This window comes from Vicugna pacos, chromosome 13 (assembly GCF_048564905.1).
Source record: "Vicugna pacos chromosome 13, VicPac4, whole genome shotgun sequence".
Taxonomy (NCBI): Eukaryota; Metazoa; Chordata; class Mammalia; order Artiodactyla; family Camelidae; genus Vicugna; species Vicugna pacos.
The window spans coordinates 35,039,159-35,060,921 of record NC_132999.1 but is presented as its reverse complement, the minus strand read 5'-3'; the positions used below and the strand labels follow the sequence as shown (position 1 = coordinate 35,060,921).

General features: G+C 47.2%; 1 protein-coding gene and 1 long non-coding RNA gene across 4 annotated transcripts in view; one reads left to right on the top strand and one right to left on the bottom strand.

The window, feature by feature from the left end:
- Nucleotides 1-21,763, bottom strand: part of LOC140700668 (uncharacterized) — a 45,187-nt gene that overhangs the window by 23,295 nt on the left and 129 nt on the right. Inside the window, exons 2-3 of one of the 2 annotated variants that reach the window (XR_012079152.1) lie at nt 11,453-11,629; nt 4,996-6,211 (exon numbers count right to left, since the gene is read on the bottom strand). This is a non-coding gene — a long non-coding RNA (uncharacterized lncRNA). Of the gene's footprint in view, nt 1-4,995; nt 6,212-6,615; nt 7,064-11,452; nt 11,630-21,763 lie in introns of those variants that run through there. The other variant, XR_012079153.1, reaches the window with a different exon arrangement.
- Nucleotides 1,936-19,469, top strand: KIF2C (kinesin family member 2C). Of its 2 annotated transcripts, XM_006200396.3 has the most exons (21): nt 1,936-2,112; nt 2,998-3,092; nt 5,712-5,813; nt 5,993-6,041; nt 8,419-8,541; nt 9,888-10,010; nt 10,184-10,284; nt 10,910-11,005; nt 11,490-11,544; nt 11,636-11,798; nt 12,923-13,013; nt 13,268-13,331; nt 13,409-13,500; nt 14,281-14,423; nt 15,220-15,424; nt 15,529-15,639; nt 16,461-16,528; nt 16,868-16,973; nt 17,068-17,181; nt 18,583-18,706; nt 18,816-19,469. In XM_006200396.3, the coding sequence occupies exons 1-21, from the start codon at nt 2,049-2,051 to the stop codon at nt 18,896-18,898; spliced, it is 2,172 nt and encodes a 723-aa protein (XP_006200458.1). In that variant the 5' UTR covers nt 1,936-2,048; the 3' UTR covers nt 18,899-19,469. The 2 variants fall into 2 exon arrangements, with proteins under 2 accessions (XP_006200458.1, XP_072830663.1); XM_072974562.1 differs by lacking the exons at nt 1,936-2,112; nt 2,998-3,092 and adding an exon at nt 5,461-5,550.

Sequence of the window (21,763 nt, the reverse complement as noted above, 5' to 3'; positions counted from 1 at the left end):
CTCTGCCTTATCTCAAAATGCTGGCATGCCCTTTGGCTCAGTTATGGTTCTTCTCATCTCCATCTAGACTCTCTCCCTAGGAGATCAAATTTAGTTTCAGGACTCTGAATACACCTACCTTAAAGACCGCCAAATCCCTATCTCTGGCCTGGATCTCTCTCTGAGCTCCTAACTTGCATATCCAACTGCTCACTTGAAGTCTTGTAGATATCTCAGACTCAACATGGCCAAAGTGAAACTTTTGACCTAACCTTTCCAATCTGTTTCCTTCATAACCCCACTACCCTATTTCAGGAAATGGTCCACCACCCACCCAGCTGCTCTAGCCAGAAACCAGGAGTCATCCATGTTACACTTTCTCCTTAACTCCTACATCAAACCTGTCAACCAAAATAGAGGTAAACCAAGGCAAACTCAAATTACCAGAAATTGAGTTGCAATTTGAGAAAGATCTGCTGTAGCAAGGTACAGGTAAGTCCACTGAGGGTTTTGGTGAGTTGTATTTATGGGCAAGGAGTACAAAGAGGGGGAAGTCTGGACAGAGTCCAGAAGTAGTACTTTCATAGGCTTGAGGATGGGGAGTAATTCTTGGTGGATATTCACAGGTCGTAAGTCTCAGTTTTCTGTTAACTAGGCAATTACGGGAAATCAGTCTTTAAGTTCTTAAGATCCATTCTTTGGAGGGGGTGCATGTGAGATTCTTCATTTCATATCCTCCTGTTTCATTTTAGACTGAAATCCTTTCATAAACCCATCAGCAAGAACCATTCACTTCATCTTTCCACCTCTGAAACAAGGTACACCTTAATCCATCCTCTTAGCCACATTTCCAGTGGACCCATCCTAGGCCAGCAAAACCTCTTACCTACTAAATGGTCACCTCACTTCTTCAGTCTTGCCCCCTTCAAATCAGTCCTCCACACAGCAGCAAGCCCGATAAACATAAAACCAAACCTAATTCAGATCTTATGACTCTTCTGCTTAAAGTTCTTCAATGATTTCTCATTAGAATAAAAGCCAAAATTATTACTATGGGCTAAAAGATGCTAAATGGTCTCATTCCTGTCTCTCACCTTCTGCCTTCCAGCCACACTGGCTTCTTTCAGTTCTTCAAGACCAAGTTCTTTCCTACCCCAGGGCCTTTGCACATACCAGTCTTAGATCTTAGTCTGGAAGTCTCTCCACCTCCCTGCCCTTCATTTTGACATTCCTCCTTGTTCTCTAGACTCAGGTTAAGTATCACTTCAAAGATTTCTCCCCTGGCCACTTTATCCAAAATAGGTTCCTCCATTATTGTCTATTCCAGTTCTTAGTTTCCCTCAGAGCATTTACCACAGTTTGTAATTTGCTTGTTGTTTACTTCTTTTTGTCGCCTGTTCACATTAGAAACGTTAGATCGAGAGCAACAACTACGTGTCTTGTTCACTATCTCTGGCATCCAGTACTATGCCTAGCACGTGGTAGACACTCAATAAGAATCTAATGAATCTGATCTTCCATGCACTGTAAACAAAGTCCCTCATTTAAATTTAGCAATAATTCCGCGAGAGAGGAAACACGCTTCTCATTATGCAAAGAAGCAAACCAAGTCAGGTTTCTAACTTCTCAGAGGTCGCTGAATAGGCAACTGAAGAAGCTGGGACTGGAACCTAGGACTGTAGGACCCCAGACCCCTCACTCTCAGACACAATCCTGAAGCTTCTTAGTTCAGGGAACCCCAGCAGTACTGGAATCTTCCCACTGGATGCCTGGAACCTGGCATCCCAGGTCCTCGAAACTCCCAACAAGCCCTGCGCTCGGGGGTGTGGCCAGACGAGTGGGAGGTCCCAGGCGCCGGAAGACCCGCAGGAGACTACGTATCCCAAAAGGCCACGCAGGGCGCCGCTGATTGGCGGAAGCGAGACCGGCGACTGCGTGATGACGTTCAGGGACGCTGGCGCGCGGGATTTAAACTGCGGCGGTTTACGCGGCGTTAAGACTTCCTAGGGTTAGCAGAGTTGTGTTTTCTTGGTGTTTTGCGTTTCTCTTCCCGGCGCTCTTGCCTGCCCATGGACTCGTCGCTTCAGGCTCGCCTGTTTCCCGGTCTCGCTATCAAGATCCAGCGCAGTAATGGTGAGGGGCGGGATCTCCAGACCTAGGGGACCCGGGGCCTGAGACAGCGGAAATTACCGTCCCTCCCCAAACGGCAGGGCCTGAAACTCTGTTGGGGATTCCCTCCCACCCCCCCAGGTCCAGGTCTCCGCATTGGCAGTCAGTCTTCCCTACCCAGGGCCAGGGGCCTCTGTACTGGCAATGGGTCTCCACGCCATCCTCCAGGAGTGGGCGGGGCTCCTCTATGTCAGCGGACCTCTCCAGGAAGTCGGGGTTGCTGGATTCACTTCCCCTCCAAAATTCTCCCCTGAAACTGCCCTGCTCTTGCAGGGACCTCGGCTTCCTGGCCCCTCTACTCACCTATAAACACTGCGCACTTGCAGTATGTCAGGCAGTGGGATTCAGGGTAACCAGAGAGACGAAGTCCCTGTTCTTCAGGAGCTTGCAATTCTCCCGTCTGTCTCTCTCTCTCTTTTTTAAGTAGCTACCTCAGCTCTGGCAGGTCTAATACCCGTATCATTAGAATGGTCAGACATAAAAGTCAAGAGTGAGATAGGGAAACCCGAGGATGCTAGAACCTCAGTGCTGTGTTGAGGAACAGTTTACCTAAGCAGTAGAGTGATTCCCTTGCCTAAACATATCTTCACCCCGCAGTAGGCTCTCTTTTGAGTCCTTATCCCCTACAGCTCAGTTTTAAGACCTGTTCCCTGCCTATGTCACTGTGGAATATTCTATGGATGAAGTGCCAGGAGGTTTGTCTCTTGGTGTTAGAAAAAAAGTCAGGTGTCCCTTCCTTCCGGGGGTCCCTTCTTTCAACCTGTCCCTTCTTTCAACCCTACATTAAGAGAGTGTCTGTGGGATCCTAAAAGTGAAAAATATCGGTAATCAGGCCTTTTCATACTATAGGCTTAATTCACAGTGCCAATGTAAGGACTGTGAATCCAGAGAGATCCTGCGTTTCAGTGGAATGGACAGAAGGAGGAGCCACAAAAGGCAAAGAGGTAGGTTTTGTGAGTATGCCTCTACCACATTGAATAACTTCCTATCTAAAAGATGTGTGTGGAAATGGAACTTGTGCCAGCCCTTGTTTTTGATGCTAACTTGTCCTCCCTAATCTTAAATGTGGTCTTCTTTGGATGTATTGGGATTTTATTTAGTCAGGCCTGTTCTAAATTGAAGCAATCAACAGTTCCTGGTGTGTTTGTAGAAAGCAAACTGCATTCTAAAACCATGCTCACCCAAGCTAGCTTCTGAGTGCATATTACCTATAATATTGATTTGGGGAGCAAAATTGATAATCTAGTTGAGGAAACAAAGTATGTTTATGAAACACCAAATAAGAGAAGGTAACTAGAGATGAATAGTGCTAGAGCAGCTTGGAGGCAGAAACTCATTGAGGATGAGAGGATGAGCTGGGCTTGTGGAGGTAGGGCTGGGGACAGGCTGGAACAGATTAGCAGAAACAGTGATATGGCCCTGATGGGGACTGGTGAAGAAGCTGGCTCCAACAGCGCAGAAGGCTAAGGATGCTTGGCAGCAGCAAAAAGGCTGAAAGAGAAGACTAGAGGGTCTTTACCTCTGGCACTAAGATGTTTAAGATTTTATTCTGTAGGCAGTGGGGTGCCTTGGAAGGATTTTGGGAAGAGGAGGGTGTGTGTAAGACATTTATATTTTAGACACATTGTGATGTGGTGTGGTGAAGAGGTCACCAGGCTAGGAGTGTGAACACCCCAATTCTAGAGTCTGGCTCTGCCACCACTTAATGTGTTCTCAGGCATGTTTCTGCCCCTCTTAGAAACTCAGTTTCCTCATTTATAAAATGAGGATGATAATAATATCTACTCATAGGGTTATTTTGAGGATTTATTCAACATATCCTTTTATGCTGGTTCCAAAATGCCAGATGCCAAATGGTGCTGGGGATATAGAGGTGAATAAGGCAGGCCTGGATCCTCTTTTGTGGAGCTTAATGAGACAATGCATATATAAGTCTTGCTTAGCATAGTGCCTTTGGTAGGTATGCAGGTATTTAGGTGGTATATTTGAAAAATAGAAGGACTGAATTCTTTACATCTGTCCTTGAATTAAGAGGTTCCTAAAATTCCTTTCAACCATCTATTAGCAGTTCCTTGCGATTTATTTTTGTTTTTGTTGTTTGTTTAGAAATACAGCTCTTGTTGGGTCTCACTCCAGCTCTAACTCTTGTTCCTTCCTCCTGAATCATCAATGTGAGAATCAGTTAATGTCAGAACTCAGGTTAGAACACTCTGGTCTCCTGTATTGCTTATGCTCTCTGTAGTTTAGGGATTGGGACTGGGAGGAGAAGAGGTAGTAGTAAGAGTCCGTAGCCGTCCAAGAAAAGTGAATAGAAGTGTGGTTACTAAAGAACTTCCCAGCTTTTGCACTGAGTGATTCTGTCCTCTTCCTCTATCCCGTGCTTCAGTTTCTAGCCCTTTGTGCATATGGCTTCTCCCCCAACTTGAATGTGAGTTCACTGAAGGCAAGGGCAACACATCTTTTTTTTTTTTTTTAACTTTTTTTATTGAGTTATAATCATTTTACAATGTTGTGTCAAATTCCAGTGTAGAGCACAATTTTTCAGTTATACATGAACATACGTATATTCATTGTCACAATTTTTTTCACTGTGAGCTACCACAAGATCTTGTATATATTTCCCTGTGCTATACAGTATAATCTTGTTTATCTATTCTACATTTTGAAATCCCAGTCTGTCCCTTCCCACCCTCCGCCCAACACGTCTTAATTCATATTTGAATACCTTCCCCCTACTGTCTTACTCATGCCTGATAGGTGTTTGAATGAGCTGGTTAATACATACAGGTTGCACATATAAGAGGCAAAGCTCAAAAAAAAAAAAAAAAAGAGAGGCAAAGCTCTTACCTTGGAGTACCTTCTTCAGCTCTGTCACATTCTGAAACACAAATAACCAAGTTGGTACTATTTTCCTGTGTTTGAACCTGCTGTGAAGTATGCTGATGAAGTCTGAGTTGTACCTAGAGGGTTTCAGGACTCTGGTGATGTAAACCTAGAATTGTGACTTCATTGCAGGCATGAGCAGGAAGTAGGGAAGGCATGAGCAGGACACTGTGACTGGGGAAGTAGTTTCCGGGCCCAGTAGAAAATGTAGGTAGATTTAGGATTAGGTAGCAGCTCTTGGGAACTTGTCCCTGCCTATAAGATCCTAGGGCCCTCCATTTGACTATCAGCGGGACAGTTAGAACTTGTTTCCTCCTCTGTGTCAGCCAGCAAGAGGTGCCCAGGGGGCTGTCCTCAGCAGGACCCCACTGCCTTGTAGAACAGTAAAGGAGCCGAGTGGCCTAGATCTACTGTGGACTACCTGACTGTTTGCCTGCCTGTCTGCCTTCCTCGTCACTTATTCTCATCACTGACATCTACCATTGGCTTGGAAATCAGAAACCAGTATTCATCTAGATGGTAAAACATGACTAGAGAATAAATATTTGTTTATAGCTATTAGGACTTGGTGGAACTTAAAGTTTATAAAGTCTTAATCTAGGGGTGGCCTTGTTTGCAGAGATGCAATTGGATTAAACAAGCTATGTTGTTCCACAGAAACTTTTATTTGCTCCTTGCAGATTGATTTTGATGATGTGGCTGCAATAAACCCAGAACTCTTACAGCTTCTTCCCTTACACCCAAAGGACAATCTGCCCCTGCAGGAGAATGTAGCGGTTCAGGTAGGTGCCTGTCATCTGGCGCAGCCAGTGCCCCAGAGGATTCTCTTGGCTATTTGGTTCTCTGCTGTTTTGTTTTCTGGGACTGCTTAGGACTTCAGCACAGCACATAGATTGGCCCAAGATAGGCCTTTAAGAATTGATAAGAGCCATATATTGTGGTGGTTTGTTTTGTTTTTCAGAAACAAAAACGCCGATCAGTCAACTCCAAAATTCCCGCTCCAAAGGAAGGTAAATGGATTTCTACTGGCTTACTGTCATGGGTTTGTGCCAGGAGTGATGTTCCTGGGGCTCAGGAAGCTGAGAAGCAGACTCATTGCTCCAGTTTAGCAGGCAGCTTCTGTGTTAGCTGAGTCCTGTCCTGTCTTCCAAGTGTCTTTCTCAGTGACAAAGAATCCAACCTACAGGGAGGAGAAAATGGGGAGGTGTTGGTCAAAGGGTATAAAGTTTCAGTTATGCAATATAAAGAATTTCTGGAGATCTAATGTACAACATAGGGCTTGTGATTAATAATACTGTATTGTACACTTAGAAATTTATGATGAGCGTAGCTCTTATGTTAAGTGTTCTTACCACAAAAGGCAAACAACAAAATACAAAATGAAGGGAGCAAGAGAAAACTTTTGGAGGTGATCGGTTAAGTTTATAGCACTGGTTGTGGTGATGCTTCTGTGGGTCTATACTTTTCTCCAAACCCATCAAGTTGTACACGTTAAATATCTACAGCTTTTTGTGTGTCAATCATACCTCAGTAAAACAGTTTAAAAGCAAAAAAAAAAAAAAAGGATTCAACCATCCAACTCACAGCTCTTATGTCAACCTCTCAGGAACCTGGTGTATTTGGGAAATTTGCTGACTGGACTGGAAGCCTTTCTTGTGGAATCCAGAGCAGTTATGAGCCATTGTGGGCTTGTTTTCTCTCCCCAGGGGAACAACCTTGGGGTGAGTGGTAAGCAGGCTGTGAAAGAAGTTAGGTTGGGCCATTTAGAAGCAGAGCTGATGATGCTGTGGGATCTGGAAGAATAACAGCAATGCCTCGCACTCTAAAAGGAGATTGGGCTTTTTCTGCAGAAGGAGTCAGCATAAACCTACTTTGACACAATAGTCTGTGACCATAGTGGGTCACTGTAAGCACAAACTGCCCAAGAATCCCAGCTTATGACTCAGAGCCAGCAATACCTCACAACCTGCACAGCCTACCCCAGTCCAGAGGGTAGCACTGCCTCAACATAATCCAGCTACCTCTGGCCCAGAGCCTGTGTGGCTGGAGCTTCAGGTTCCTGGGGGCCCAGGGTGAAAGGTGGTAGACTTTCAAGCTTGAGCTGGGCATGAGTGGTGTGGTGCTGGCCCTTTTGCTGGCTGTACCACCATAAGGGCTTGCAGGAGAGATGGGAGTGGCAGTGGGCTCACTCCACGTGCATAACCTGAAAGGCTATTGCCACTGCTCCTTTCAATGGAAAAAAAAAATCTTAAAATGAATGTGCATATTAAACAGTAGACATGAAACACAAGATTATAAATCTTTTGAGAAATAGAAAAAGTATAATAATTCATTGCTCTTTATGAAAAATTTGGATTATATACAACCATCAGATCAGCTTAAACTTAGGAAATTCAGAAATTCTGTACAAGTTGATATATACCTATATGACATCAGTGGTTTTTTGTTTTCATTTTGTTTGTTTGTTTTGTGGGGTTTTTAGGGGTGGGTAATTAGGTTTATATTAATTATTTTTTTTTAATGGAGGTACTGGGGATTGAACCCAGAACCTTGTGTGTTCTAGGCATGTACTGTGCCACCGAGCTATATCCTCCCCCTAACACCAGTGTTTTATTTCCAAATTTATTACCTTTATTTTATAGGTGAATTTTTTTTTCTTATGGAGGGAAACTATATAGATGGGTAGAAATTGACAAGAGTTCAAGTATAACTCAGTTGTTTCTCTCAGTTAAGCATTCTTTTAAGATTCCAGAAAATTAATGTAGCTGATCCCATGGTTTCTGGATGATGTGGCCCAAGCCTGGCTCTAAAAAGGATCTTGGAGCAGTGGGAAAAGCCCAGACCTTGGAATCTGTCAGTCTGGGATTCACATCCTGGCTCTGATGCTTACTAGTTGAGTGACATTGGGCAAGTTGCTTAATTTCTATGTGCCTTAATGTCCCCTTCCAACCATTGGGAATACTGATATTACCCTATAATGCTGTTTTGAGGTATGGGAAGATTATAGAATAGTAGGTGCTACTACTAAGATTAATAATGCTTTTTTTCAGGGATTAAGTCTGTGTCTCCAGAAATGATTTCAGATTTGCTGTAGGTTCCTCCATTTACTCAAAATAGATGCTCTTGTGAGAGATATCCTTGCCCTCAGGAGTTCTCAGATTGCAGAATATGAACAAATTAGTTTTGGGGCCACTAGTACTTGGCCTTTCTAATTTTTCCTCTCCTTGGTTGGAAGGAATGGGAAGTTGGTGGGCTCCTTTACTGGTGATCAGGACCCATCTCACCCTGTATAGAATCTTGGAGGGTTGCCCCCCCTGCCCCCTCTATCATGCCCTTTGGCTCTCCTGATCATGCTGCACTGACTGGCTGCTGCCCTTGGTTCTTCAGGTCTCCGAGGCCGCTCCACTCGCATGTCCACAGTCTCAGAGCTTCGCATCACCACTCAGGAGAATGATATGGAGGTGGAGCTACCTGCATCTGCAAATTCTCGCAAGCAGTTTTCAGTTCCCAGTGAGTAATGAATCTGTTCTCCCTGTTTGAGACCCTAGAATAGCTCCTCATGCATTGTCCTGAACCTGTCCTGGAATATCCTAGGATTCTTATACTCTCTGGTTTTTGTCCTGTTCTGCTCCTGCCCCACTGCTCCCTTATCTGGAAACCATCTCACTTTACTTTTTAAACATTATTTAAACAAAATATATATACAGAAAAGTAAACATATCATTGACTGTATAGTTAACAAAGTGAACACATTCATGTAACTAACAACCAGATCAAACGGAGCGTTACCAGCATCCCCAAAATCCCCCCTCAGGCCCTCTCTCAGTTCCTCAGCCCCCAAAGATACCTGTAATCCTGATTTCTGATAGCATAAATTAACTTTTTCTCTTTTTAGACTTTATATAAGTGGAATTTTAAAAATATTTTAATTGTCAACTTTTATTAGTTATTAGTATATAAATAGGCACAGATTTTGTAATCATATTTTATGTGTATCAACAGCTCTAATAAAGTGAAAGTAAGCACAACATTGTAAGTCAACTATACTTCAATTAAAAAATTAGGGAGAGGGTATAGCTCAAGTGAGAGCTTGCTTAGCATGTGTAAGGTCCTGGATTCAATCCCCATTATCTCCTCCAAAAATAAATAAATAAGCCTAATTCTCCCTCCCACAAAAAAAAGCAAAAACAAATTAAGGGGAAAAAAATCAAAAATGGGGAGTAGGGTATAGCTCAAGTGGTAGAGCACACGCTTAGCATGCACAAGGTCCTTGGTTCAATTTCCAGTACCTCCTCTAAAAGTAAATAAACCTTAAAAAATAATAATAATAAATAAATAGAAAGTAAACAAAAGGGTCACTACCAGGTATGGGAAGTGATGAGTCGCCGTGGGTTGTGCCTTTCTGGGTTGAATCAGTATGGTTGGTTGTTGCTCAGATTCCCGCTATTCCTGACTTTCAGTCCTTGTTCCTGTTAACCACCTGGGTTCTGAAGTTGGAAATTTCTCCCAAATGAGTAGACAGGCCCAGCCTGGACTGAGAATCCATGCTTGGTTAAACCTAAACAGTTCAGGCCTTTAAAGGCTTTTCCCTTTATGGCAAAGCCCATTCTGAGCTACTCACATACTCTTTAAGATTTCTTGACCCCAGGAGCCAGCCACTGTGGGGGAGATATGTTGGGTTCAGGGTCTGGGTCGAGATGAAGGGAAAAAGCCCAAGCTCTGCTCACATGGTAGGAGCCTGAGCCTTTACTGAGCTGGCAGTCAGTAGCCCTCCTGGCCTGTGACCCACTAGGGCTGAGATGAACATAGGTGCCGTGTGCCTGCCTGCTTCTCAAATGACTCTTGTTCCCCTACAGCCGGCCCCCCTAGGCCCTCCTGCCCTGCAGTAGCTGAAATACCATTGACGATGGTCAGTGAGGAGGTGGAAGAGCAAGTCCATTCGATCCGAGGCAGCTCTTCTGCAAACCCTGTGAACTCAGGTAGACACACTGAGTTGTCTGCTGCCCTGCTCCTAGTGCACAATACGTAGTTACATCCTGCCCCAAACCTGGCCTAGTCCTGGGAAATGCCCAGGACTCAATACAAAAGCCAGAGAGGAGCAAGCTGGCCTAGACCAGTAAAGAGAGGGCTTCTTTTTTTTTTTTCTCCCTAGTTCGGAGGAAATCATGTATTGTAAAGGAAATGGAAAAAATGAAGAACAAGCGAGAAGAGAAGAGGGCCCAGAACTCTGAAATGAGAATAAAGCGAGCTCAGGTATTTTTCTTGGGAAGTGAAGGTAAGGGTTTTTGCACAGATATCCCTAACTGCAGCCTTGCCTGCAACGGAGATATGGTTCGGCCCCAGCGTTTCTGAGGCTCCAGTTCTGATATCCAAGAAGTTTAACTGGTTTCTCATCAGGATTCAGAGGACAAATAATTAAGATGTTTTTCTGACGGCCTCAGATGAGGAATATTTAATGCTGATTGTCCAAATGGGCACCCCCATCACACTGTGCAATGGCCAGTGGGCTTCTGGGCAGAGTTGCCTGCTTCCCCCAACCTCCTAGCTGTGTGTATGTGGAGGTGCCCCAGTGGAGTTCCAGTTTGGATTATTTCCCTTTAGTTAGGTTACTGGCATGGGGGAATCCTAGCCTACTGGGCTCTTAAAATGTGGGACAGTGCCTCTTGCTCCAGTACCTAGAGTGGGTGATGCATGCCTAGGTGCCCCACCAATCTCTGTTCCCATGACTTTGTTCCTGGGTTCTCGGCCCAGAGCCAGGGTTGGTGGGAATGAGACCGTGTTGGGGGCTTTGGCAGCAGTGCGTGCACATGAAGAGCTGTTGTTGCTGCTGAGAGCACTTGCATCTTAATTGGTCCTTCTTTGCTCTTACCCCAAACAGGAGTATGACAACAGCTTTCCAAACTGGGAATTTGCCCGGATGATTAAAGAATTTCGGGCTACTATGGAATGTCATCCACTTACTGTGACTGATCCTGTAAGTAATCCCAAAGGCTTCTACCTGTGTAGGTGCACAATTGAAAGAAAGAAAACCTGAAAGAAAGAAAACCTCTTAAGGGAATGAGAGCCTGCAGGAATCTTAAATTACCCTCAAGGGGTTTTTTAATACCTTTTGGCAGCCTGGATCTACTGAGTCCTGGATGGGAGAGTCTGATCTTTATAAACTCCTTCCACCCCCTATTCCTACCCTCCCTGCTTTGATGGGTTGGCTAGATTCTTATCACTAATCATGAAAGTGTGCTGAAACCTCCTGTAGGGATCAGAGTGAGAAAACTGGGAATAAAATTCAGAGCTACCTTCTTGTGCTCTAGAGTAACTGTGGCCACGGTGGGTCCTAGTGTTAAATCTTGACCCCTGACTGGGCCAGGCACAGTGTTAGAAGAGGAGGGGTTCTGGACACGCTTTCTTTCAATATTGCTCTGACCTTTTGCTGATGGTTGTCTTCTCTCATCCTCTTAAAGATCGAAGAGCACAGGATATGCGTCTGTGTGAGGAAACGCCCGCTAAACAAACAAGGTAAGCCCCGTTCAGTCAGAATGAGGCTTTGGACTGACTGAGGGTTCCTCCATGTCCGGGGAGCATCCTCTGAAACACTCTCCTTCTGCAGAATTGGCCAAGAAAGAAATTGATGTGATTTCCGTTCCTAGCAAGTGTGTCCTCTTGGTGCACGAGCCCAAATTAAAAGTGGATTTAACAAAGTATCTGGAGAACCAAGCATTCTGCTTTGACTTCGCATTTGATGAAATGGCTTCAAATGAAGTTGTCTACAGGTTAGTCCCTTTCCTCTTTGTTTCCCATCCTTCCCCCCACACTTTCCTCTTTTCGATGTGGGACATTGTGGTAATATTCACTCACAGATATGCTGACTCTGAAGCCTTTCCTGGCTTCCTCTTGTGTTTTCTTTGGATCAGCCATGACCCAGAGCTGGCTCTGGCTCCCAGCACCAGGAAAGCCCTGTTGGGGCTGTCTCATCCCATTTTGCAGCTTTAGGAGCCCATGCTTGAATGGGCAGAAGTGAGATATTACCCATTGTGCTCTCTGAGGCTGGGCTGGGCAGGCTAGGCTCTGGGGGTTCTTCCTGTGTCCTGTGCAGCCACTCATTACCCACTGGGCTTAGCCGACTCAGCAAACTTTAGAACTGTTCTGTCCAGTGCTGTACCCACTAGCCTCAAGTGACTGTTTAAATAAAAGTTAAATAAAATTAAAAAGTCCGTTCTTCAGTTACACTAGCCACATTTCAAATGTTCAGTAGCCACGTGTGGCAGTGGCTACTGTTGGACAACACAGATAGAGAACATCTTCTGTATCCATCATCATAGAAAGTTCTAATGGACAGCATTTTTTGAACCAGAGGTTGATAAACTATAGCCCATGGGCCAAATTTGGCTTGCAATCTCTTTATATATGGCTCTCCAATTAAGAATGGATTTTGTGTTTTTAAAGAATCAATAAACATATGTAGGTATAATTATTTATATATATATGTAAATATATTTATGTATATATGTGTGTATGTATATATATATGGCAGAGACCTATGGGGCCCACAAAACCTACGATAGTTTAGGCTTTGATCTTTGTAGTGTATCTTATGCTGAAAGTTGGCTGCTAAGCTTGGGCTTTCATCTTGTGTCGCCAGGGTAGAAGAGGTACTGATGGCTCAGTTAGTGTGGGCCATCAGCCTGCTCCTGGCAGGCAGGTCCAGCCGTCCCCAAGTGGCTAGGAGAATTTCAGATTTGTGAGTGGGGCTGGGGTCAGGTAGGACTACTTTGCTTGAGAGCAGTAGTCATGCTTGGAAGGAGGTCCTCTGGAGTCCTGCAGTGGAAAGCAGCAGGACCATGTTCCGGGAAGTGTTTGAAGAGAGATATACACTCTTCGGTATCCTTTCTTCTAGGTTCACAGCAAGGCCACTGGTACAGACTATCTTTGAAGGGGGAAAAGCAACCTGTTTTGCATATGGCCAGACGGGAAGTGGCAAGACTCATGTGAGTATTCAGGCCTGGCAGAGAGTGAGCCTGCCCATAGAACAACTGTGGGTCTCTGAGAAGGAGGACAATGAGTTTCTTACAGAAAGCCCCCTCGGTGCAGGTGCTCTTGCTGTGCCAGGTACAGGAAGGGTCCTGAGCAGGCCCAGCCTCCCCTCTCGGCTTTGGTGCGGCCCACTGCAGTGGGGGAGCCATGGGTGCTCTGATCTCAGCCAGGGGCCCTTCACCACAGCCTCTGTCCCTTCCCTTTGCAGACAATGGGTGGAGACCTCTATGGGAAAGCCCAGAACGCATCCAAAGGGATCTACACGATGGCCTGTAAGTAGTGTGACCTCCCGCAGTGGGGTTGGCACAGAAAGGCAGGTTGCTTACTTAATCCAGGCTCTCCCCCACAGCCCGGGATGTCTTCCTCCTGAAGAATCAGCCCCGCTACCGGAACCTGGGCCTGGAAGTCTATGTGACATTCTTCGAGATCTATAATGGAAAGGTAGCTGACACGGAGCCCTCAGTTTATGCTGTTGCGGCCCCTGAACTTTCTAAAACCTTGAGGTCGGCTAGAAATTGCAGAAGCCAAACAGCCTGTGGGTTGTCAAGCCTTTGGGCCACTCTGTCCTGACATGTGTGGGAGGTTTCATCTGATGGTGGGATGGTACCCAGGTTCAACAAGTGTGGCAGGAGTATGCCCCCGGGCTCACTCCCAGGTGGGAGGTCTGCTTGTGTGTGCCCTGTCCTCCCTCTACCCACCTCCCTCATCACTCCCTCTCTTCTTCCCTGGGTCGTGCACATTCATTCTCATACTCCTATTCTTTCTATGTGTCTATATCTAGGTATCTTTCTACCTCTCTGTTTTTGTAGAGTCTCCTTCCCTGGAGCAGGATCTAGATAATGATAATAATAACTGATGTTGCTTATTAGTATGTTACTAGGTGCTAAGTGCTATTCTAAACACTTTACTCGTCTCAACTCATCACCACAACCCTACTAGGGAGTATTACGATCACTGCTGTACAGATGAGAAACAAGGCTGGGGGGCTAAGTACTTGACCAGGCTCACACGGCTAGTGAAGTAGCAGTCACACCAAACTGAGGCAGCCTGGTTCAGCTCCCAGATGGACTGCCTGTTGCTAGTCTGACGTAACCCAGCTCAGCCTCCTGCCTTTCCTGCTCCCAGCCCCTGCCTAAGCTGGGACAGGTCCTGAAGGAGGGAAGAGTCAGGTGGGGTGCCTGGCACCTGAAGGCCTTATCCTTGTTCCCCTGCCTGGCACAGCTGTTCGACCTGCTCAACAAGAAGGCCAAGCTGCGCGTGCTGGAGGATGGCAAGCAGCAGGTGCAGGTGGTAGGGCTGCAGGAGCACCTGGTGAGCAGTGCTGACGATGTCATCAAGATGATCGACATAGGCAGTGCCTGCAGGTCAGAGTTCCGGCGAGGGGTGGGGGCCACCTTCTAATGCCCGGTTCAGGTGAAGAGACTAGCACCAAGCCCTTTGCAGTTTTCACAGAGCTCTGCTCCTCCCAGTTTGGTGAAGGCTCTGAATTCCTCTGCCTTAAGTGGTCTCAGTGGGGCAGATGACCCAGGCCCAGGGGCTCATGAGGAAATCAGGGTGTCTTGAATCTGACCAAGGCAGGCTTTATTCCCAGGCTCTTACCCAAAGGCATGCTTCCTGACTGCTCTAGGTTTCTCCTTGCTGTTCCCTCCCTCTGTGGTGAGAGACAAGAGCCCTGGGTTTGCTCTAGGCTGGAAGTGATGGAGCCTAGACCCTGTAGAGACAGGGATGTGCGCTTCTACCAGGGCCCTAGGCGTGGTACGGTGGGTGCCAGGCAGCTTATGGAGGCCCAGGGAGGGGTGCCTTCCCCAGGGCCTTCAAGTTGCAGCAAGTGGTTCATGACAGCTCTTCCTTCCCTTCGTGCCCTGCAGCACAGGCACCTCATGCTTCCCCATGTCCTGTGGGTCCCCCAGGTCTGGCCAAGGCCCTTGCACAGAATCTAGTACTTTGGCTGCCTGGAAGATCTACTAGGTCCACAGCTGGAGAGAGAGCTGCTGCCCAGGCAGACAGGACAGAAGTCTGGGACAGGATGACACAGGACTTCTTAAGAGTCCTGACCTGTGTCCCTCTCCTACCAGAGAACTGACAGCTGTGGACCCAGGGGTGCCATGGTGGTTGGTAACCCTGGGAGCTCATAGCCCTTCTTTGTCCCCTTTGCCACAGGACCTCTGGGCAGACATTTGCCAACTCCAACTCTTCCCGCTCCCACGCCTGCTTCCAGATTCTTCTTAGAGCCAAAGGGAGAGTGCATGGCAAATTCTCTTTGGTCGATCTGGCAGGGAACGAGCGAGGTGCAGACACTGCCAGTGCTGACCGGCAGACCCGCATGGAGGGTGCAGAAATCAACAAGAGTCTCCTGGCTCTGAAGGTAGTGGAACCAAGATAGAGGGGGTTGGCCTGGAGGGCTTCTGGGGGAAGGAGGGAGTGGCATTGTGAGAAGGAGGAGACCTCAGTTGCCCCGCTGCCTCACAGGAGTGCATCAGGGCCCTGGGACAGAACAAGGCTCACACTCCGTTCCGCGAGAGCAAGCTGACACAGGTGCTGAGGGACTCCTTTATCGGGGAGAACTCGAGGACCTGCATGGTGAGTAGGGTCGCTTTGGAGGGATGCAGTCCTCTCCCTGGGCAGGTGGCTTGGTGCTCTTGGCCACCTGAGTGTCCAGGCTCTCACTTGAGTGGGCTTCACCCCCTGCCTTTGGGCTCCTCTGTCTACCCAAGAGGGGAGTAAAGGATCTCCCCTTTTACTGTATGGCCATGTAGCTTTTGGTTTGGGGGAGGTCATTCCTCCCATACCTGGTGAAAGGGGGCCCCAGAATTCAGGAGGAGGACCTCTGGGAAGGAGAGGGCAGTCTTCATCACTTCTGTGGCTTCCCTCAGGGTTCACGGACTCCCAGCCTAAGAAATAGGAAAGGGCTACAGCCTTTAAGGACTTCTGTCCTCTTGTTTTATCCATAAGCGCTTCTAGCTCAGATCTGCCCTCCTTCCTCTCCGGGGAATATCCTCTCCCTTGCCTGCTGGGGTGGGTGGGAATTTCTGACAAAGCTCTACACTCCTCTCCCTGAGGCAGTATCCCTAAGCCTGGGTGCACTGAAGTTTCCAGCGGGAATCACAGAACCGTGAGATGTGACCTTGGTGAGAGGAATGGGTCAGTAAAGAGATAAAGCAGCAGGATTGGAATTAGATGTTCCTCCAAAGGCAGGGAACCAATTTTTAAGGTGCCTTAATTTGCAGGACCCATGGGGCAAGTTGCCTGGCACAGAGCGGGTGCTTAGTGAGCTCTCCCCCCAATTCCATGTGGGGATCAGCGCCCTGAAGAGGCTCCTCCCAGCAGCCTCTCCAGACAGATGGTCTAGCACCCTTACTCCATGACCTTTAACCTTTAGCTGCCTGTTCCCCCTTTTGCAGATTGCCATGATTTCACCAGGCATAAGCTCCTGTGAATATACTTTAAATACACTACGATATGCAGACAGGTAATAGTACCTATACCAGATGGGATGGGGTGTGGGCTGACAAGGGGGGAGGGAATGGCAGCTGTGAGGGAGGGGAGGAGGCTTTGGGGCCTCAGTGCCTGTTGTCTACTTTTCAGTGACTCGGGGAATCTGAGGCTTGGGGGTTCACATATAATGCTACAAGGTTTTTCTCGATCCCTTTCAGGCCATGGTGGGGAGGCCACGAGTATGAGGGTCTTCTCCTAGGCCAAAGCAAAGCTGCCACTCCATCTCCTTGAAGCCTTGCAGTCTGAGTGGTGCTGCACTCTTGTGAGTGCCAAGGAGGCTGCTGTGGGATCTGAAACCTTCTTGTTTTCTCAGGGTCAAGGAGCTAAGTCCCCCCAGTGGGCCCAGTGGGGAACAGCCAACTCAGATGGAAACAGAAGAGATGGAAGCCAGCTCTAACGGGGCCCTGAGCGCAGGCAATGTAAGGAGCAGGGTGGGACCAGGCAAGATAGAAACGAGGCCTGCTGAGATGGGAACTGGGCCACACTATTGTGTCTCTCCTTTGGCCCCCCTAGTTCTCCAGGGAGGAGGAGGAAATGTCTTCCCAGATGTCCAGCTTCAATGAAGCCATGACTCAGATCAGGGAGCTGGAGGAGAGGGCCATGGAAGAACTCAAGGAGATTATACAGGTGGGGAGCTGGCCCTGGCCAGGGAGGGACTAGGTATCCTTCTTAGCACAGGCCCTCAGTGGCTCTCAGTGCCCTTCCTTGAACATGGCCCCAGCTTTGCTCATATGGGTCTTCAGGCTGGGATGGCAAGAGGCAACCCTCTATAACAGCATTCCTCATTTCTCACTTATTTATCCAGTACTGCACCTCCTCTAGCTGGCACACACAGGCTTCCCTCCATCTTCCTAGCTGGAGCTAGTTTCTCTCCTCCATGCTCCTGACGGATGGTCTGGAGGGTAACCTTGTCATGTGTGTTCAGTGAGTACTCTGCCTGCTCAGGGCCAAAAACATGACGTATGGATAATAGGCCCTAAAGTAAGACTTGATCAATCCTGACTCTTCTATTTATAAACCAATTTCCTTGTGAAAGACATTGAGTCTCATTAGGACTGTTTCTTCATCTCTAAAATGAGCAAGACAAGATGGGTACATGTGAGGATTAAGTGATAAATGCTTTTAAAGCACTCAGCTATACACAGCATGTGGTTAGTGTTTGGTAGTGGTAGATGCTGCCACTGCTGTGGAGAGGCAGGTGGGGGAGAGGCCTGAACAGGCATTCTAACAATAGTGCGCTCAGGGCAGAGCAGAAGGGAAGAGCTTGGGGCACTTAGAACTGAGGAGGGAGTGTGCAGGATAAGTGCTTACGCACGTCTGCCCTTCCTGGAGGGTACCAATTTTTGAAAGGATGTGGTACTTTGAGCAAGAGTGAGAGGTTCCCTCTGGTCAAAGCAAAATGTGAGACCAGATGAAGCAGGGAGATCAAGGCTGTGGACAGGCCAGCGCGGACCTGATGCTAAAGGGCCTTATGGTTCACACCAAAGGCCCAGACTTTGTTTTGAGGGCAGTGGATGCCTTTGAAGGAAGTAAAGCAGAGTGGTGACCAGGTCACATCAGAGCTTTAGGTACATGAGTGTGGAGCCTGGTTTTGGGGTGTGGGGAGAGCATGAGTAGAGGTGCTTAGGAGTTAGAGCAGTCAGGAGAGTGTTGGAAAGAGTTCAAGAGAGATGTTGGTGCAACTGTGACTGTGGCCATGGGATTGCAGTGAGGGCATGAGATTCAAGAACCACTTAGTGGGGGAATTGCTAGGGCTGGGGGACAAGCAGGGTGAACAAATAAAAGTTCTTGCTCAGATTTCTGGCTTGGGCATCAAGACAGATGCTAACATTCGACATAAGGGACAGGGACAAGTTTGGAGTTGGGAAGAGGATGAATTTAAGCTGAGAATTTCTGGGAGAAGGTCAAGAGGCAGGCCATGGCTAGAGGAATGGGCATCTGCACTGCAGATGGTAGAGCCCTAGGAATGATTTGCTAAATTGGTTTAGTCATTACTGACCTGACAAGGTCCTCCCTGTGTTACTGCAGCAAGGGCCAGACTGGCTGGAGCTCTCCGAGATGACTGAGCAGCCGGACTATGACCTGGAGACCTTTGTGAATAAAGCGGAGTGTGCCCTGGCCCAGCAAGCCAAGCACTTCTCAGCCTTGCGAGGTGGGTGCGGCTGGAGGATGGGGCCTCTGTGGACAATGACAGCTCTGCCTTAGGGAACGGAGCTTCTGAGAGACCCACTAACCCCAAGTGCACCACCCCTTCCTTCCAGATGTCATCAAGGCCTTGCGTCTGGCCATGCAGCTGGAAGAGCAGGCCAGCAAACAAATCAGCAGCAAGAAACGGCCCCAGTGACGACTACAAATAAAGATCTGTTTGGTGTCACACCCAGCCTTTCCCCCTCCCCCTCCCTCTTCAGCCAATTCTGGGCACCTAGTGGGTCTTGTCTGAGCTGGGACAGGCTTTGGTAAATGACAGGGAGGGAGGCATCTGGGCCTGGGGAAGCTGGGGAGGGGTCAGAGTGCATGGGACACTACTTTCCTTTTCCTCAATTATAGCCCTGAAGAGAACAAAGATGGAAGGAGGGAGCTTTTAGTTCTCCTGTGCGCTGCCCTTCTCTCCAGGAGGGGAAGGCTCTCTGGTGTAGAGTTTTCCCTCGGGCAGCACTCTGCCCATGTGGACTGGCTGCTGGTGGAGGGCTCCCTGGGGTTGTCCTGGCTCTGGGGAGAGGGAAGGAGCCTTTAGTTCAGCTCTGCTGGCCCTGGCCAGCTTTCCACACCCTTGGTGGGGCACCAATATGTCTTGTACTTTAAAAAATGTTTCTGGGACCTCTTTCTTAATGTTATTTGAGGCACAAGAGGATCCCTGCTGTTTTCTGTATTTATACATTGTGTCTAATAATAAAGAGAAAAATTCAGCCTGTTGAGTGGTGTGTGGGAAGAGCCTGGAATGTGTCTGAGCCTTCTGGGACTTAGGACACAACTGCACCTTGGAGTAGTGTTTCTCTGCTCTGCACAGGAGGGCAAATCCACACCTACAGTTTCAGTGACATAGTGAAGACCTCTGCCTTGTTCAGTGCTGACAAGGTCCCAGGCCCCCTCCTGGGCACAGGAGCTAGAAGCAGGAAGGAGATGGTATTCTGTCAACTACAGTCTGCTTAAGGCATGTTGAAAGATTCTGTGGGAACACTGACAAGAAAGCACTTCCTTGCTAGACAGGGAAGATTTGAGTACCATTCAAATATTTATTGTTTCTTAAATGCCAGGCATTATGCTAGCTGTTGGAAATACAGTAGTGCACAACACAGTTCCTACTCTCATGCTTAGTATATTTTAGTGGGGAAGACACATAATGAGCATGTAAAAACAATGTTAGCATTGAGTGGATAGAGAAAGACAAGGGTTGCTACTTTAGAAAGCAGTCTCGGAAAAGGCCTCCCAGCGTGTGTGTGATGGGGGAGAACAGTGTGTGCATGTGAGATTTTAAGCAGAGACTTGAAGTGAGGGAGGAAGCCATGCTAAGACCTAGGAGAGGAGTATTTTCTCTGAGCATGGAAGCCTGAGGCAGGAACAGCAGGGTCTGAGTGCCTGGAGTTGAGTGAGTGGGATAGGTAGGAGTTAAGAGGTCAAGTTGATAAATCAAAGAGATAAGCAGAGGTCTGACATTCCTGGGTCTTCTAGGCCATAAGGAATTCATACATATATTTTAAAGCAACTTGTTGCATTTGTTTTATGATGTATCAAATGGGCTTTATAAACATTTAAAAACATTTTAATTCCGTAATCTGTAGGCTATTTAACAATCACAAACATCTCCAATGTTACACTGGATTCATGAGACAGGAGACATTCCCACCTTATTCTTCGAAAAAGTTTGTGTAAAATTGATATAATAGTCTTAAATGTTTTTAAGAATTCACTAGTGAAGCCATGTGGACATGAAGTGATTTTTGTTTGTTTTTCTGCCAAAAGGAATTTAAGATTTTTACTCTGAATATGCTGGGAAGCCAGTGGAGCGTTGAAAGCACAGCAGAAAGGATAATGTTGGGAGAATCCTTTCCCAGGGATCGGAAAGGATCTGGAGCCAAGGGGGAAAGGGTCTATCCATGAGGCAGTTCACTTCTTTAAAAAACTGCCCCCTGCTTTGAGTTTCTCACCAGCCACCAGGCTAACTCCTCTCTAAAGTCAGACTTCTCAAAGATTATCTACACATACAGTATCTTATCTTTTTAACTTCCCTTCCTGTTTAAAATTTTTGAAAAAACTAACCCAGTTTTTGCCTATTCCACTGCACAGAAATTGCTGTTACCAATGCCACTCAATAATCCAATAACCACTTTTCAGTCCTCCTTTTAATTAGACTTTTGTCACAGTGAGCATTAAATTATGCCATCACCCTGTGCTGGCCTTCCTTCAGCCACTAATTGCTCCCTCTGGCTCTTTATCTTACCATTGCTCAAACCTTGGTCCTAGGCCCTCTTGTATTTCTTTGTGCCAGGGTTTGGCACACTACTGCATGCTTATGGGGCCCGTGAACTAAAGAATGGTTTTCATGTTTTAAATATTTGAAAAAAAATCAAATTCATGTTTCATGACAGATGAATCCCAGTATCCATAAAATTTTACTGACATACAGCCTCAGTCAATTGTTTACTATTGTCTATGGCTGTGTTCACACTACAGCAGCAAAACTGAGTGGTTGTGGCACAAACCCTACAGCCCACAAAGGCTAAAGTATTAACTTACCCTATGCAAGAAAATGGTCCCTAGGTTCTGTTCATTCGGGTAGCTTCGATTACCATTTATATGACAACGATTACCAAGGTCACAACGGCCGCCCAGATCCATTCTCAGGATAAGCATCCAGCTGCCTGTCATCCCCACGTGCAAGTCACCAAGAGCTCAAAATGAACACGTCCAGAGCAGCTCCCACCTTAGCCTACCCCATCTCACTAAATGGCGCAGATAGGCATCCAACGGATCCCGGATCCCGAGAGGAATTTGGAATACTTCACACACCTCCCTCTCCCGAAAACAAACCCCAAGTCTACCACACGTTTCCACCTCTACTGCCTTCCACCCTTCTCCAACGCACTCGCATACACAACTCTCATCCTGGGCTACTGCAGCAGCATCTAAAACAGGTCTTTTCAGAACGTAAACAAAGCTGGACACCCACCCGTCCCCGCCCACGGGGTGCTCTAGAGCCCGCACTTCTCCG

Bases quoted from the DNA above. Each gene is read 5' to 3' on its own strand.
- KIF2C (XM_006200396.3), top strand. From the start codon at position 2,049: ATGGACTCGTCGCTTCAGGCTCGCCTGTTTCCCGGTCTCGCTATCAAG. The intron at 16,974-17,067 runs GTAAGGAGCAGG...TGGCCCCCCTAG, and splicing joins GGGCCCTGAGCGCAGGCAAT to TTCTCCAGGGAGGAGGAGGA. The intron at 17,182-18,582 runs GTGGGGAGCTGG...GTGTTACTGCAG, and splicing joins AACTCAAGGAGATTATACAG to CAAGGGCCAGACTGGCTGGA.